Here is a 16,696-nt window from a genome sequence, read left to right on the forward strand (position 1 = left end):
TAACTTATATGCAGAATTCATCATGCGAAAGGCTGGGCTGGATGAATCCCAAGCCGGAATTAAGATTGCCAGAAGAAATATCAACAACCTCAGATATGCAGATGACACAACCTTGATGGCAGAAAGTGAGGAGGAATTAAAGAACCTTTTAATCTTGCCACTCCCCCTTGTCCCAACCCCCAAAGAGAGCCCTGGGCTCATAAATGCCATCAAAAGCCCACATGTTAAAAAAAAGAGGTTCAGTCGGTTTTGTTTTTTTAGAAACAGCCTTACGATCAGACAGTTTTTATTGGTGAATAAATGCATTCTTGTTCATAGTCCCAAGGCAAAGACAAGCCCATTCCTCCCTCTCATCCCCCATAGCACCGAAGTGGGTCTGCTCAGCACCTGAGAACTTTGTCGAGGAGACGGATCCTGGCTGCGCAGCTTAGACCAGCTGTGTTTGTGGCTTGGATGCTAGAGAGAGGGGTGCCCTCCATACGACCGAACCCCAAAGTGGCACCAGAGAGCCCTCTTAAGTCCCATACAACTGGGCAAGACTTCAGCTCTCACCTTCACCTTGCTAGCAGTGGGAAATTAAGAGGTCCCAGGACACGCGATAGCTGGGGGGCAACAGATTTCGCAGGCTCCGAACAGAATCAGGAGAGGGTTGAGGAGTGAGCTCTCTGGGCCCCCTTCAAATGCTTGGAACGAGGGGGAATAATCCGTCACATGAGGGATGAAGGAACCGGGGTGCTGTCTCCTCTTGAGTATGCTAAGGGAGCATCGAGGATTCCTTCAATCCCCATCACTCAGCTCCAGCCTTAGGAAGAAGCAGAGACACTGTTGTAAACACCCCCAAAAGTGGACAAGGCAGCAGCAGCGTCATACGTGGGGGCATTCCTGGGGTGTTCCCTTCCCCACAGCTCCCAATCGCAGCTACGTGATCCGTGGGGGAAGGAGCCCCTATCAATGGGTTCCCCCAGTAATTTTGGCAGCCCAAAGCTGATCTGATAGGCAAGGCTCAGAGACCCGCCGTGCCACAGGGCAAAGGACTCTCAGGTCACCCACAACTGCGCCCAGTGCCACTGGTGTGAGGGTTGTGAAGTGATTCCCATGCCACCGATTCGAACTCTAGCCTCAAGGGGCCCGATCTGCGGCATCGCCTCCTGCAGAACCCCAAGTGTGATAGAAACAAGGGAGGCGTAAGAAAAAGATGCTCATTTGCTTTTCTTAGGGAGGTTTGGAACAGACCCAGTGGGGAAAAACAACATCGAACTGCCAAGTTAGAGCAGACTTCATCAGCCTGGGACCCCCTTTCGAGATGTTCGGGGCGACAACTTCCACCCGCCGCAGCCCAGAAGGTGCTGCTGCCCGAAAGACCTTGGAGGCGGCCAGCCTGGGGGAGGTTAGACTTTGTTGCCGCATCAGAGGGGATTCTGGGAAATAGTTCTGGACTCTGGGCATCTGTACCACTCTGGGCATCCTTTTGGGCGGGGATGAGAGCAAATAGAAATATTTTGTTTAGCAGAAGGGGAGGAAAGAGGGAATTGCTTCCTGGGAAGGGTTGTTAGGAAACCTCCCTTATCACCTTTGGGTGAAGGAAGTTGGGGGAAAGGACGAAGTCCCGGAAGGCGTTAGGGGTCCCCACAAAGCAAGCCCATTCAGTCTGGGAGTCGAGCTGCCCAGAGATGTCTCACAGGCCGATTTCTGAGGGCCTACCAGCGACAGGAAACCCTCAACCAGTTGCTTAAAGCAGGCAATGTCAAGCTCACGTTGGGTCTCCCGCTCCCATCACGGCCAGGGACGATGAGAGATGTGGTCAAGCAAAAGCAGAGGGCAGTTGCTCAAGGAGCCAGGTGGCAGAGCAACGTCCTGACATTTCACGGCAACGCAGACCCCCAAACCAGTCTTGTGCTCCAGCCTGAGAAGCTGGCCAGCCCGCCCAGCAGAGGTCTGGCCAAGCTCTGGAGCGGGCAAGGGCGCTGCTTGGCGGTCAGCTGTCCCCGTTGATGGAGGCTCCATCCGCGGCCAAGAGGCCCTCCCTATCCACATCTGCATCTGCCGCCCTCCGCCAGGGCAGCCGTGCCAGCAGGGGCTGGTGGAGGCCGTTGTAGATGGCGGCGCCCAGCAGGAGGATGAAGAACCCGAGGATCTGGAGGGCATGGAAGACCTCCCAGCCCACAGCCAGGCTGACGGCCCAGATGACCACGGTGCGCAGGCTGTCTAGCACCATCCTGGTGGTGGCGCTGATCTCCTTGGTGACGCTGATGCCGGCAAAGTTGAAGAAGGCGATGCTGCTGATGTTGCCCAGCAGAGCCACGGCGATGAGCGGCGCCCGGCCGATCTGGCAGAAGGCGTCCAGGGCGTCCTCCAGGACGCGGCGCGGTCCACTCCCGAAACTGCCCGCTGGGATGAAGTACATGGGGACCAGCAGGAGGGAGAGGATGAGGAAGCCGAAAAACCCTGAGCAGGGAGGAGAGAGAGGTGCTCAGAAAGGGGGACGTGGGCCATGGCTTTCAGTCAACTAACCGAACGAGAGGTGTAGACTGAAACAATGACCCTCCCACTGTATGGGCAATCTATCCGGAAGATAAATTGTATTTCGAGGAGTTAGTGATCTGACATGGTTATCCTTCCTGCTTCTATTCCTTCGCCCTCCCTGTCTCTTGTTATCGTATTTTTCGCTCTATAAGATGCACCACACGATAAGACGCACCTAGTTTTTGGAGCAGGACAACTAGGAAAAAAATACTCTGAATCTCAGAAGCCAGAACAGTAAGAGGGGTCGCTGCGCAGTGAAAGCAATGATCCCTCTTGCTGTTCTGGCTTCTGGGATAGCTGCGTAGCCTGCATTTGCTCCTTAAGACGCACACACATTTCCCCTTATTTTTTAGGAGGGAAAAAGTGCGTCTTATAGATGAAAAATACGGTAAGTTCTTTGATGGCATGAGAACAGCCTTTAATGTCCTAATCAGTTAGTTAGGAGGAAGTGATAGGGCTGGGGACCTTCTCTGATGTTGGACGTAGTTTTGAGAAAGTGAGGGATAGCCAGAACAGTGGTACCTTGCTTCTCAAACGCCTTGGTACTCAAACAACTTGGAACCCAAACACTGCAAACCCGGAAGTACAGTCATACCTCGGGTTACAGACGCTTCAGGCTACATTTTTTTGGGTTACGGACCTGCCAAGACCCGGATGTACCGGAACGGGTTACTTCCAGGGGTTGCGCATGCACAGAAACACTAAATCGCACAGAAGCACATGCGCAGAAGTGCCGAATTGCAACCCGTGCGTGCGCAAAAGCGTCGCTGCGGGTTGCGAACGTGCATTCCGCATGGATCACATTTGCAACCCGAGCATCCACTGTAAGTGTTCCTGTTTGCCAACCTTTTTCGGAAGCTGAATGTGCTCCCTTTTGAGTTTTATGCTTCCAACTTGAGTGCCACACTTCCGTTTTGAGTGTTACTCTGAGGTCTGTCTGTTTTTGCTATTTATTTTGCGTATTTGTTTTTGCGGCTCTATTTGTTTTGTTTTTGTTACTGTGTGGAACCCAGTTCAGCTACCGAATGATTGACTGTGTGACTGGTAGTTATTTTTCTCTTTGACATCTGGTGGGAGGGCGTTCCACAGGGCGGGTGCCACCACCGAGAAGGCCCTCTGCCTGGTTCCCTATAACTTGGCTTCTCGCAGCGAGGGAACCTTCAGAAGGCCTTCAGAGCTGGACCTCAGTGTCCGGGCAGAACGATGGAGAAGGGAGAGAAGTCCTAGAAATAAAAGACAAAGCCCCTGATCCGCTCCCCCAGCACCTGTTTGCTTGCTCACCTTCCGTGCCCACAGCCTGCAAGGGGTGGACGTTGTGCTTGTAGACAAACTTCTGTTCCAGCACCATTTGAATGGCGACAATCACTTGGGCCATGATGATCAGAAGGTCCCCTGCAGGAGAGAAAAGGGGAGTCTGGGCAGTTCTGAAAGGGTCTGGCGCCCCCACTCCCCCTAACCTTAACCCTCGCAGACACAGATAAGTATGTGACCTGGCATGTAGCACTCTTTGCGACTGCCACTAGGAAAATCCGAACAAATAACATAGCCAAGGTAGCCCCCAACTGTATTTGACCCTGGATTCAAAACCTGCGGGACCAGAGATTCACCAGAAGACTGGAGTAAATTTACAGACTATTTGAAAAGTAATTGTGATGGACAGATTTACGCTAGTCGGTCTGCAATAAGTTTTGTAAAGTGAATTATTTGAAATATTGCAAAAAAGACAATGAGGAGAATTAGTAGTTAAAGATAAGGTAATATGAAATTAAGAAATGCATAATAAGCGATGAGAACGGAAAATCATCAGAGGCGTTGATGGAAGTCCAAAAAATATTGTATAAGATGTGATGTACTGTTTGTACCCACCAATTTGAGAACGACAGAATTAGGAGCGGGAGAGAGAAGCAAGGACCCCGAAGGAAAGGAGCGCTGCAGGAGGCCAGCAGAGCCGTCCTCCTGGTATTGGGGACCCCCCTTTGGCTCTCGATACGATACAATATCTTTATTGTCATTGTCCCTTGCGGAACAATGAAATTGAAAAACTACATAAAACTACATAAAAACTACATAAAACTACCACAAAACTACAAAAAACTACATAAAACATTCAAAAAACCCTAAAAAAACTCTAAAACCCCACTTTAAAATACACTATACTACAGAGACCCCTTATGTTGCGTTTAGAACCAGAATTGCATTAGCGTAGAAACTGTTTTTCAGGCGGCTAGTCCTGGCCTTTATAACCCTATACCTTCTTCCAGAAGGCAGAAGCTGAAAGAGATCATTTCCGGGGTGCGCACTATCCTGCGCTATCTCTGCCGCTTTCTTATGGCACCTGGAAGCATAGATTTGATCCAAGGTGGGAAGAGTGCACCCAATTATTCTCTCCGCAGTCTTGACAACTCTGGACAGCATTGTTTTTTCCCTGGCCGTGCAGCTCCCAAACCACACACACAGACCGTAAGTTCGTACGCTCTCCGCAGTGCAATGGTAAAATGCCATCAACAGGTCCTTTGAGAGATTGTTTTTCCGGAGGATTCTCAGAAAATATAACCTCTGCTGTGCTCTCTTCATCAGGTCTTTGCTGTTCTCTCCCCAGGTTAGGTCGTCTCTCAACTCCATTCCCAGAAATCGAAACACTGAGACCTGTTCCACGCACTTCCCCTCAATAATAAGTGGCTGAATATTCTCCCCGCCCTGCCGTACCTGTGATGACCTCGCTGAGCTTGTGCTCGTGATCTCCGTTGCTCATCAGGTCTGCCAAGCCGACCACCACAAGCCCCACAATGGTGATCAGGATTCCCAGCCACTGGCTGAGCACCAGCTTCTGTCCAAGGAAGGCCACCGACAGAAGGCCAGTGAAGATGATCACAGCCCCTCGCAGCATCTGGAAGCTGGACGCGCTGGTCATGTTCAGAGCTGGACGGCGGGGGGGGGGGGGAAAGAGGGGCGGAGGAGGAAATAAGAAATAATTCAAGGATATTTAGTACCAGACACACGCACGGGAAGTGTTTGCTCTGGATTGTTTTGGAGGATGGATGGCGGCTAACAGATTGAGGTTGAATCCTGACAAGACAGAAGTACTATTTTGGGGGGACAGGGGGCAGGCGGGTGTGGGGGACTCCCTGGTCCTGAATGGGGTAACTGTGCCCCTGAAGGACCAGGTGCGCAGCCTGGGAGTCATTTTAGACTCACAGCTGTCCATGGAGGTGCAGGTCAATTCTATGTCCAAGGCAGCTGTTTATCAGCTCCATCTGGTACGTAGGCTGAGACCCTATCTGCCTGTGGACTGTCTCGCCAGAGTGGTGCATGCTCTGGTTATCTCCCGCTTGGACTACTGCAATGCGCTCTATGTGGGGCTACCTTTGAACTTGACCAGGAAACTACAACTAATCCAGAATACAGCAGCTAGACTGGTGACTGGGAGCAGCCACCAAGACCATATAACACCGGTCTTGAAAGACCTACATTGGCTCCCAGTACGTTTCTGAGCACAATTCAAAGTGTTGGTGCTGACCTTTAAAGCCCTAAACGGCCTCGGTCCAGTAGACCTGAAGGAGCATCTCCACCCCCATCGTTCTGCCCGGACACTGAGGTCCAGCTCCGAGGGCCTTCTGGCGGTTCCCTCACTGCGAGAAGCCAAGTTGCAGGGAACCAGGCAGAGGGCCTTTTCGGTGGTGGCACCCACCCTGTGGAATGCCCTCCCACCAGATGTCAAAGAAATAAACAACTCTCTGACTTTTAGAAGACATCTGAAGGCAACCCTGTTCAGGGAAGCTTTTAATGTTTGATGAATTATTCATGTTATACTGCTGTTCAATAGGGGTTGTTTTTAAGTCTGGAACAGATTAATTCCTTTTGCATTACTTTCTATGGGAAAGCATGCCTTAGTTTTGCAACACTTTGGTTTTGGAACGGACTTCCGAAACAGATTACTTTTGAGAACCAAGGTACCAAAGTAAATAAATTTGAAATTTCCCCTCCCCTCTCATCTTTTTATATAAAAATTAATAGAAATATATAAAAGGATGAGAGGGGAGGGGAAATAGAAGGGGGCCATGGGGGCATGCAGTGGGAAACAGACAGAAGACCTACCCTGAGTAAAAAACCCACTCTAAAACTACTGGGAAAACTGTGCTGACCCCTAGTTTTTAAATTGCTGCAGCAACATCTGTGTCCCCCCCCCCCAAAAAAAAAAGACCGTTAATTTTTACTGACCCCCTTTTAAATTTAAAGATCTGCAGAGCTTGTGTTTGCTCAGCAAGGAAAGAACAGTGTCAGGGCAGGCTGGTTTTATGCTTCCTTACCCAGTCCAGGCATAGGAAATTGCAGTAATAATAATAATAATAATAATAATAATAATAATAATAATAATAATTTATTATTTATACCCCACCCATCTGGCTGAGTCTCCCCAGCCACTCTGGGCGGCTTCCAATCAAAGGTTAGAAACAATACAGCATTAAATATTAAAAACTTCCCTAAGCAGGGCTGCCTTCAGATGTCTTTTAAAGATAAGATAGCTGCTTATTTCCTTCACATCTGAAGGGAGGGCGTTACACAGGGCGGGCGCCACTACCAAGAAGGCCCTCTGTCTGGTTCCCTGTAACCTCGCTTCTTGCAATGAGGGAACCGCCAGAAGGCCCTCGGAGCTGGACCTCAGTGTCTGGGCAGAACGATGGGGGTGGAGACGCCTCTTCAGCTATACTGGACCAAGGCCGTTTAGGGCTTTAAAGGTAAGCACCAACACTTTGAATTGTGCTCGGAAACGTACTGGGAGCCAGTATAGGTCTTTCAAGACTGGTGTTATGTGGTCTCGGCAGCCGCTCCCAGTCCCCAGTCTAGCTACCGCATTCTGGATTAGTTGTAGTTTCTGGGTCATCTTCAAAGGTAGCCCCACGTAGAGCGCATTGTAGTAGTCCAAGCGGGAGATAACCAGAGCATGCACCAATCTGGCGAGACAGTCTGCAGGCAGGGAGGGTCTCATCCTGCGTACCAGATGGAGCTGGGAGACAGCCGCCCTGGACACAGAATTGACCTGCGCCTCCATGGACAGCTGTGAGTCCAGAATGACCCCCAGGCTGCACACCTGGTCCTTCAGGGGCACAGTTACCCCATTCAGGACCAGGGAGTCCTCCACACCCGCCTGCCCCCTGTCCCCCAAAAACACTACTTCTGTAAATACTCCAAATATTAAGAGATGTATTGCAAGCATTTCTGCTCCTTCTTTCCTCAAAAGATATGAGTTTGTGAGAGAGAGGTTCCCAGCAGGGTTCTCCACACCCCCAAGTTTTTGCAGAGGTGAAAGCAACCCTGAAGCAAAACTTACCCACATACATGAGGCTAGTTCCTGTCATGTCGCACAGGGCTGGAGCCAGGAAAAGGAGAGGGTTGTAGGACTGAGGGGGGTCCATGGTGGGCTCTGGCCTCCGCCGGTCATGGCAGAGCAGGAGGTAGAAGACAGCCAAGCAGGAAAACTCACCCAGGAACATGCCCACGGCCTAGGAGGGAGGAAAGGGGGTCTGTGAGCTTTCTGGATCATGACCAGTAGTAGAAAAGCAACATGATTTCCGCAGTCCAGGGGGTCGCATCCAACTCTGCAGCTCTGTGCTTCTAGGACAGGGCTTGGCAAACTTTTTCAGCAGGGGGCCGGTCCACTGTCCCTCAGACCTTGTGGGGGGCCGGACTATACAGTCATACCTCAGGTTGAAGTAGCTTCGGGATGAATATTTTTGGGTTGGGCTCCGCGGTGACCCAGAAGTAACAGAGCGCATGCGCAGATGCTCAAAATGATGTCATGCGCATGCACGGAAGTGGTGAAACGCGACTCGCGCATGTGCAGTAACGTCTTACGTTTAGTTCAGGATGCGAAGAGGGCTCCGGAACGGATCCCGTTCATATCCAGAGGTACCACTGTATTTTGGAGGGGGGGGGGAATGAACAAATTCCAATGCTCCACAAATAACCCAGAGATGCATTTTAAATAAAAGTACACATTCTACTCATGTAAAAACATGCTGATTCCCGGACCATCTATGGGCCGGATTGAGAAGGCGAATGGGCCGGATCCAGCCCCCAGAACTTAGTTTGCCTACCCATGACCAAGAGCAGGGGTCAGCAAGGTTTCCCGGCCATGGCAGATTGTCCGTGGGCCAGACTGCCGGAACATGACGCCGGAAATTGCATCTGCACATGTCTGCGGTGCTGGAAATTGCTTCTGCGCATGCCCAGACGCCGATAATCGCGCCTGCACAGAAGCAATTTTCGGTGTCTGGACATGCGCAGATGCGATTTCCAGTATCTGCGCATGCGCAGACGCAATTTCCGTTGCCACTTGGTGAGTCCCTGCGCCACACTGCGCCAGTTTAGGGCAGCGCGCTGGGGACTCGCCGAGCAGGTGGCTTGGTTCAGGGGCGGCTTGTGGGCCAGTAAAATGCCGCACGTTGCCGACCCCTGACCAAGAGGATCCCTCTGCTGATCTCGGCACCTGAGAGGGTCTGACGAGGAGGAGACTTTCAGGTATGTGGGGCCTGATCCATTTACATAGCTGTCAACTTTCCCCTTTTTAAATGTGAAATTCCCTTATTCCGAATAGGATTCCTCGCAAGAAAAGGGAAAAGTTGACAGCTATGTCATTTAGGGCTTTGAACACTGACGTGAGCCCCCTGAATTGTGCGTAGAAAGAAACCGGCGGCCAGCACAGCTGATTCAAAACAGGTCTTATGGGATCTGAAGGGAGCCCCTGCCAGCAACCTTGGCCATTTGGGGGCAGCACCCTAGGGCCAAAATGGGCAGATACGCAATCAAAGGAGGATGGAAGCCTCTATGTTACGTGGCAGCAGGCAGAGTCCATCTGGCAGTACCTGGAGGAAGGGATGTTGGAAGGTGTGCTCTTCGCTCGTGGCGTTGCATCCTCTCGCGCTCAGCCTGTCTGCCCACCTGAAAAAGAGGGGCATCGGTTAGAACCCCCCACATGCACCTCCTTGGGCTTCCATCATCATCATCATCATCATCATCATCATCATTTACTATTTATACTTTTCCCACCTGGTTGGGTTTCCCCAGCCACTTTCGGCAGCTCCCAACAGAATATTAAAAACATGATAAAACATCAAACATTAAAAGCTTCCCTAAACAGGGCTACCTTCAGATGTCTTCTAAAAGTCTGGTACAGTCACACCTCGGGTTACAGCTGCTTCAGGTTGTGGACCGCCGAAACCCGGAAGTACCGGAACGGGTTACTTCCGGGTTCCGGCGGTCGCGCATGCACAGAAGCGCTAAATCGCGCTTTGCGTGAAAGTGCCAAATCGCAACCTGTGTGTGCGCAGACTCGGGGTACGAACACTGCGGGTTGTGAACATGCATCTTGCACGGATCACGTTCGCAAACCGAGCGTCAACTGTAGTTGTTTTTCTCTTTGACATCTGGTGGGAGGGCATTCCACAGGGCGGGTGCCACCACCGAGAAGGCCCTCTGCCTGGTTCCCTGTAGCCTTGCTTCTTGCAGGGAGGGAACCGCCAGAAGGCCCTCAGTGCTGGATCTCAGTGTCCGGGCAGAACGATGGGGGTGGAGACGCTCCTTCAGGTATAATGGGCCGAGGCCCACCCCCAAAGGTGGAATCTGGGGTCTCACAGATTTCAGTACCTTAAAAACCTCATAATCCTTGCTATAATATTTTAGAATGCATATTTTTAAATGCTGCCTTTTGAATTTTTTTTTTTTAGGTCAGTTTGTTCTCACCTTCTTAAAAATCAATTAATTTTAGAGTATCAAGCAGTATACCAGGTCTGTCCAAAACAGAAAACATGGAAGTGTTTCAGCAAGGAAACTGAGCAGACAAGTCCAAAACGTTTGGAGGGCACCAGGTTAGGGAAGGCTGGTTCCTAACAGCAGCAGGGTACCTGGAGGCCTCCCAGGTATGGAACCCAGCAGGACGGGGTCCCAGGGGTCATCTAGTCCAACCCGCTGCAAAGCAGAAATTGCAACTGAAGAATCCTGAGCCAATGGTTGTGTAGGCCATTGCTTTGCCTTTGCCTATGAAGCACCTTCCTGTGTCCTGGAAAGGAATTGTTTCTGTGCCGGCTCCTCGTTCCGTGCCTGGACTTGCCCCCGAGCCGAGGAGCAAAGGCAGGGGCATCTGTCGGCTGACGTCATGCCAAGCGCCTGCCAGGTTCCTGGAACCGGAGACCTGGATATAACAAAGAGGGCAGAGTCTGCTGCAGATCGGATGTCCGGCCTGCCACTCATCTCTGCCAGAAATGAAAGGCAAGGAGATGCTCCGCGTCACAAGGCTGCTCGAGACGTCTCTCAGGGAAAGCTTACAGCAGTTCCTCAGCCGTAAGAACATGGCTCACGGATGCTGAATTCGAGATTCCAGCATTGTACGGGGTTGGGCTGGATGACCCTCGGGTCCCTTCCAACAGTTCAATGATGCTGCGTTCTTCCTGTATGGAGTCACTGCCGTCCAAAACAATTGGTGGGTAACTAGCTTGCTGAAGGCTGGTTTGGGGAGGGTGCAAGGCTGGATTTAGGCTGGATGAGGCCCTCAGCTCCTGAAGGTAATGGGTCCCTTTATATGTCCAGCTGTCCTTTGCCAACAACAAATGGTCGCTGTTTTTTTGTGTTGAACACAGTCGTACCTCCAGTTGTGGACGGCATCCGTTATGGAGATCCAGCGGTATCCCGAAGTTCTGCAACTGGAGGCGCCGTTTCTGCGCACGTGTGCGGCACGGGAAAATGCTTCTGTGCATGCGCACGGTGCATAGGACACTTCTGCGCATGCGTGAGCGGCAAAACTCAGAAATATACTTCCGGGTTTGCCGCTTTTGCAACCCGAAGTTTACGTTACCCAAGGGTAACGTAAGCTGAGGATCTACTGCAGGGGTAGGCAACCTGAGGCCCATGGGCCACAATAATAATAATAATAATAATAATAATAATAATAATAATAATAATAATAAATTTTTATAAATTTTTTATTTATACCCCGCCCTTCCTGGTTCAAAAACCGGGCTCAGGGCGGCTAACAACAAATTTAAAACACTTTAAAACACCTAATTGTAAAAGCAGAATAAAATACAGTATAAAAACATGAATAACATGAATCTCCAGGGCTAGCTGGCTGAATTGGTCCTACTTGGGCCAGTGAGGCCAGGGGAGAATTAGCTGTGGGGTCTCAGAGTGGGTAATCTTCATAAAAGGGAAGGGGGAAGGAAGATCAGGCTGAATTCAAATTAAAGGCCAGGCAGAATAGCTCTGTCTTACAGGCCTGACGGAAGGAGGTTAAATCCTGAGGTTAAATCCACAAAGCAGCCCATGGGAGTCGTTTAACCAGCCCCCAAGCCGCCCCTGAACTGAGCCGACCGCTCAGCGAGTCCCCATGCGCTGCGCTAAACCAGCGCAGTGCAGCACCTAAAATCCTGTCTGCGCAGATGCTGGAAATTGCAGGCGCGGGCGCTCATGTGCACACACAATCCGGTCCATGGAGGGATGTCCGCTGGAGTGAACCAGCTCAGGCGAGGTAAACATTGCAGACCCCTGGTCTACTGTATATGCTATATGGTAATTTATGGCCCTAACAGGTCCACACACACAAAACACTGTTGCTGTATGTAGGTTTTATTTCATTTGTTTTTTATCTTATATTTTGGAAATGTCACTTTCTTGTGCTCCATGATCACTGCAGATGGTGACAGCAGCCACGAAATTAAAAGATGCCTGCTTTTTGGGAGAAAGGCGATGGCAAACCTAGACAGCATCTTAAAAAGCAGAGACATCACCTTGCCAACAAAGGTCCGTATAGTCAAAGCAATGGTTTTCCCAGTAGTGATGTATGGAAGTGAGAGCTGGACCATCAAGAAGGCTGATCGCTGAAGAATGGATGCTTTTGAATTCTGGTGCTGGAGGAGACTCTTGAGAGTCCCATGGCCTGCAAGAAGATCAAACCTCTCCATTCTGAGGGAAATCGGCCCTGAGTGCTCACGGGAAGGACAGATCCTGAAGCTGAGGCTCCAAGACTTTGGCCACCTCATGAGAAGAGAAGACTCCCTGGAGAAGACCCTGATGTTGGGAAATATGGAGGGCACAAGGAGAACGGCACAACAGAGGACGAGATGGTGGGACAGTGTTCTCGAAGCTACCAGCATGAGTTTGACCAAACCGGGGGAGGCAGTGGGAGACAGGAGTGCCTGGTGTGCTCTGGTCCAGGGGGTCATGAAGACTCGGACATGACTAAACGACTAAACAACAACAACAACAACAACAACACCTTAGAGACCAGCTAAGTTTGTTATTGGTATGAGCTTTCGTGTGCACGTACACTTCTTCAGATACCAATAACAAACTTAGTCCATGGGGTCATGAAGAGTCGGACACAACTAAACGACTAAACAACAACAAATTTTGGAAATGTACATCCAGTTTTTCCCCTTTAATTTTTTTGGGGGCCCCTAAGAGTGTGGGGCCCTAAGCTAGAGCTTGTTTAGCTTATATGTAAATTCGGCACTGTGGGACGCAGGTGGCGCTGTGGGTTAAAGCCTCAGCGCCTAGGACTTGCCGATCGAAAGGTCGGCGGTTCGAATCCCTGCGGCGGGGTGCGCTCCCGCTGCTCGGTCCCAGCGCCTGCCAACCTAGCAGTTCGAAAGCACCTCCGGGTGCAAGTAGATAAATAGGGACCGCTTACCAGCGGGAAGGTAAACGGCGTTTCCGTGTGTGGCTCTGGCTCGCCAGAGCAGCGATGTCACGCTGGCCACGTGACCCGGAAGTGTCTCCGGACAGCGCTGGCCCCTGGCCTCTTGAGTGAGATGGGTGCACAACCCCAGAGTCTGTCAAGACTGGCCCGTACGGGCAGGGGTACCTTTACCTTTACCTTTAAATCCGGCACTGGGAGTGGTCTCTGGACTTTGCCTCTTCACTCCTAGTGCTTGTGAACACGGAGTCGGCGTTCGTAGAGCTGCAGGGGTTTCGAAACCTGTGGCGTTCTGGGTTTCTTGCCCCTCCCTCCAGACCAAAGCAATGACTAATCTTTGTGTTCCTGGGGGCTGCTTCTTGCAAAATCGGGAGCTGAGTAAGCGAGCGAAAGATGCACCGTCAGGAGAGGTCCACATTCTGCTGGCTTAGCTAAAAAGACAAGGATGCTGTTGCTGCTGCTGCTGCTGCTCAGATGGCTGCCTTTAGATTTCACACAGCAGTGCATAGTTAAACTGTGGAACTCCCTGCCACAGGAGGCAGTGAGGACCATCAACTTGGATGGCTTCAAAAGCGGATTGGACAAATTCACGGACAAATTCTCACCTCTTAGGTGTTCTTATACGCAACGGCCGCAGCTCGGACTTTGGTGGCAAAAGGGTGGAAGGAACAAGAAGCCACGACAATAACGGACTGGCATTACAAGCTACAAGAATTTGCTGAAACAGCACAGTTAACAAATACCCTGAGGGGCAACTCAAAACAAAAAATTATTGAAAAGTGGGATAGATATAAAACATATGTTCAAAAATACAGTAAAGGTTCGCTATTTATGCTAGCGTTCGATTGACGTTGGAGTGAGACTGAGTTGAGAAACAAAACTAAGAGCACATATTGATATAGGAACATATTAGATAATATGTAAAGAAATACACAATAATAAGAGCACATTCATTTGTAGAATGAAGACACTTTAGAAGACATCTAAAGGCAGCCCTGTTTAGGGAAACTTTTAATGTTTAATAGGTTACTGTATTTTAGTGTTTTGTTAGAAGTGGCTGGGGGGACCCAGCCAGATGGGCAGGGTATAAATAATAAATTATTATTATTATAAATTATTATAAAAAAGGAATATACAACGGGAAAGACAGGAAGTCTAGTGTGTTGGTATGTATATGATTTTGGGGAGGGGAAATTGTTTTTGTTTTCTCCTCTTTGCTCTTTCTTTTTATTTTTGTTTCATTTTCTTTCTAGGTGTATATAACTTTTGTATATAATTTTTGTATACATCTTATAGTAATGTAATAGGACAACGTTTATCGATGTAACATAAGAATGTTAACAAATAAACGGCCTCGGTCCAGTATACCTGAAGGAGCGTCTCCACCCCGGTCACCTGGGTCCAGCGCCGAGGGCCTTCTGGCGGTTCCCTCCCTGCGAGAAGCCAAGTTACAAGGAACCAGGCAGAGGGCCTTCTCGGTAGTGGCACCCGCCCTGTGGAACTCCCTCCCACCAGATGTCAAAGAGAAAAATAACTACCAAACTTTTAGAAGACATCTGAAGGCAGCCCTGTTTAGGGAAGCTTTTAATGTTTAATAGGTTATTGTATTTTAGTGTTTTGTTGGAAGCCGCCCAAAGTGGCTGGGGAAACCCAGCCAGATGGGTTGGGTATAAATAAATTATTATTATTATTATTATTATTATTATTATTATTATTAACAATAATAATAATAATACAGTGGTACCGCGGGTTAAGTACTTAATTCGTTCTGGAGGTCTGTTCTTAACCTGAAACTGTTCTTAACCTGAAGCACCACTTTAGCTAATGGGGCCTCCTGCTGCTGCCGTGCCGCCGGAGCACGATTTCTGTTCTCATCCTGAAGCAAAGTTCTTAACCCGAGGTACTATTTCTTGGTTAGCGGAGTCTGTAACCTGAAACGTATGTAACCTGAAGCGTATGTAACCCGAGGTACCACTGTAATAATAAAATGCAAATTCAAAAAAAAACACAAAAAACTGCAACAAGACCCCCCCCCCACCTCCTCCTTCCCCAAATCCCGCCCGCCTGGACCCCTCGCCCCAGTATCCCCCGCCTTGCAAGGGACCCCCAAAGGCCATCTGGAACACCCCCCGAGGAGGAGAAGGCAGTGGAGGGGGGGGACCCGGACTTACTTGGCCGAGAGGGTGTTGATGGAGCCGGTGACCAGCATCAGCCCGGCCAGGAAGAGCTGGTACTTGGTCCAGGCCATCCTCGCTCCGCAGCCGAGCTTTGATCCAGAAAGAAAATGAAATTAAACTGCCCCGGATCCGCTTTGCAGCTCCGGCACCAAAGCAGCTGCTCGGCTCAGCCACAGCCCGGGCGCGTTTCCTCCTTGGCAGGTCACATGACCGCAGCCAGTCAGCTGACGGGGGGGGCTGGGGAAGAGCGGGGGGGGGAGGCTCCCAAATCTGGGGACCGCCCCCCTGGTGCCAATCACCGTGCAAAAGGGGGGGGGTCACTCCTCCAAGCTCCCCCCTGCATACACTCGCAAACTCTGATTTATTTTTTTTGCAATTCCTATTTTTGCAGGATGCAAACGGGGTGTCTCTTCCTGCCATTCTATGAATGCAGCAAAAAAACCCCCAACTCGCTTTAAATGAATATTTTTAGTCGGGTCCCGGAGGTGCGGGCGGGCTGTGTCCTGTTAACGTTATCGCAGGATGAGTGCTTTTAGTTAATAATGGACTTCGTTTATCTCCTGATGTCTTTTAAATGTAGCAATGTGTACTTTTCTAGAATGTTAAGCTTTGGTTGCCATCTGATTTTAGAAGACCTCTGAAGGCAGCCCTGTTTAGGGAAGTTTTTAATGTTTGATTGCTTTATTATTATTATTAATATTAATTTTAATATTATCTTGGGAGCTGCCCAATGTGGCTGGGGAAACCCAGCCAGATGGGCGGGGTATAAATAATAAATTATTACTGTTATTATTATTACTACTACTACTATTATTATTATCTGTCTGACTCTGAAGACAATGGGAGTCTGTGTTGTTTGGTCCGAGTGATGCTTTAAGCTCCAAGCATCCAATGAAACAGGTGGACAGTGGTCAGGGCTTCACTGACCAGTGGGCAGTGCTGTAGCTATGGGTGGGGGTGCAGATAGCTTTGTTTTTCGCCCCATGTCATGCCCATGTCATGGCCACTGGTCCCATCACCTCCTGGCAAATAGAAGGGGAAGAAATGGAGGCAGTGAGAGATTTTACTTTCTTGGGCTCCATGATCACTGCAGATGGTGACAGCAGTCACGAAATTAAAAGACGCCTGCTCCTTGGGAGAAGGGCAATGACAGGCCTAGACAGCATCTTGAGAAGTAGAGACATCACCTTGCCAACAAAGGTCCGTATAGTTAAAGCCATGGTTTTCCCAGTAGTGATGTATGGAAGTGAGAGCTGGACCATAAAGAAGGCTGATCGCCGAAGAATTGATGCTTTTGAATTCTGGTGCT

At 49.9% G+C, this 16,696-nt stretch overlaps 1 protein-coding gene and 1 long non-coding RNA gene across 2 annotated transcripts in view; both read right to left on the reverse strand.

Annotated features, from left to right (window-relative positions):
• Nucleotides 1–16,696, reverse strand: part of LOC307212073 — a 198,262-nt gene that overhangs the window by 138,361 nt on the left and 43,205 nt on the right. The window lies entirely within an intron of this gene.
• On the reverse strand, nucleotides 270–15,593 carry SLC35F6 (solute carrier family 35 member F6). Its single transcript, XM_079968940.1, has 6 exons — nucleotides 15,382–15,593; nucleotides 9,387–9,462; nucleotides 7,853–8,024; nucleotides 5,230–5,442; nucleotides 3,805–3,915; nucleotides 270–2,445 (listed from the first exon to the last, which is right to left on the reverse strand). Exons 1-6 carry the CDS (start codon nucleotides 15,456–15,458, stop codon nucleotides 1,976–1,978), a joined length of 1,119 nt encoding a protein of 372 aa, XP_079825066.1. The 5' UTR covers nucleotides 15,459–15,593; the 3' UTR covers nucleotides 270–1,975.

Source organism: Podarcis cretensis (genome assembly GCF_951804945.1).
Source record: "Podarcis cretensis genome assembly, chromosome: 3".
In the NCBI taxonomy this organism is placed as follows: domain Eukaryota; kingdom Metazoa; phylum Chordata; class Lepidosauria; order Squamata; family Lacertidae; genus Podarcis; species Podarcis cretensis.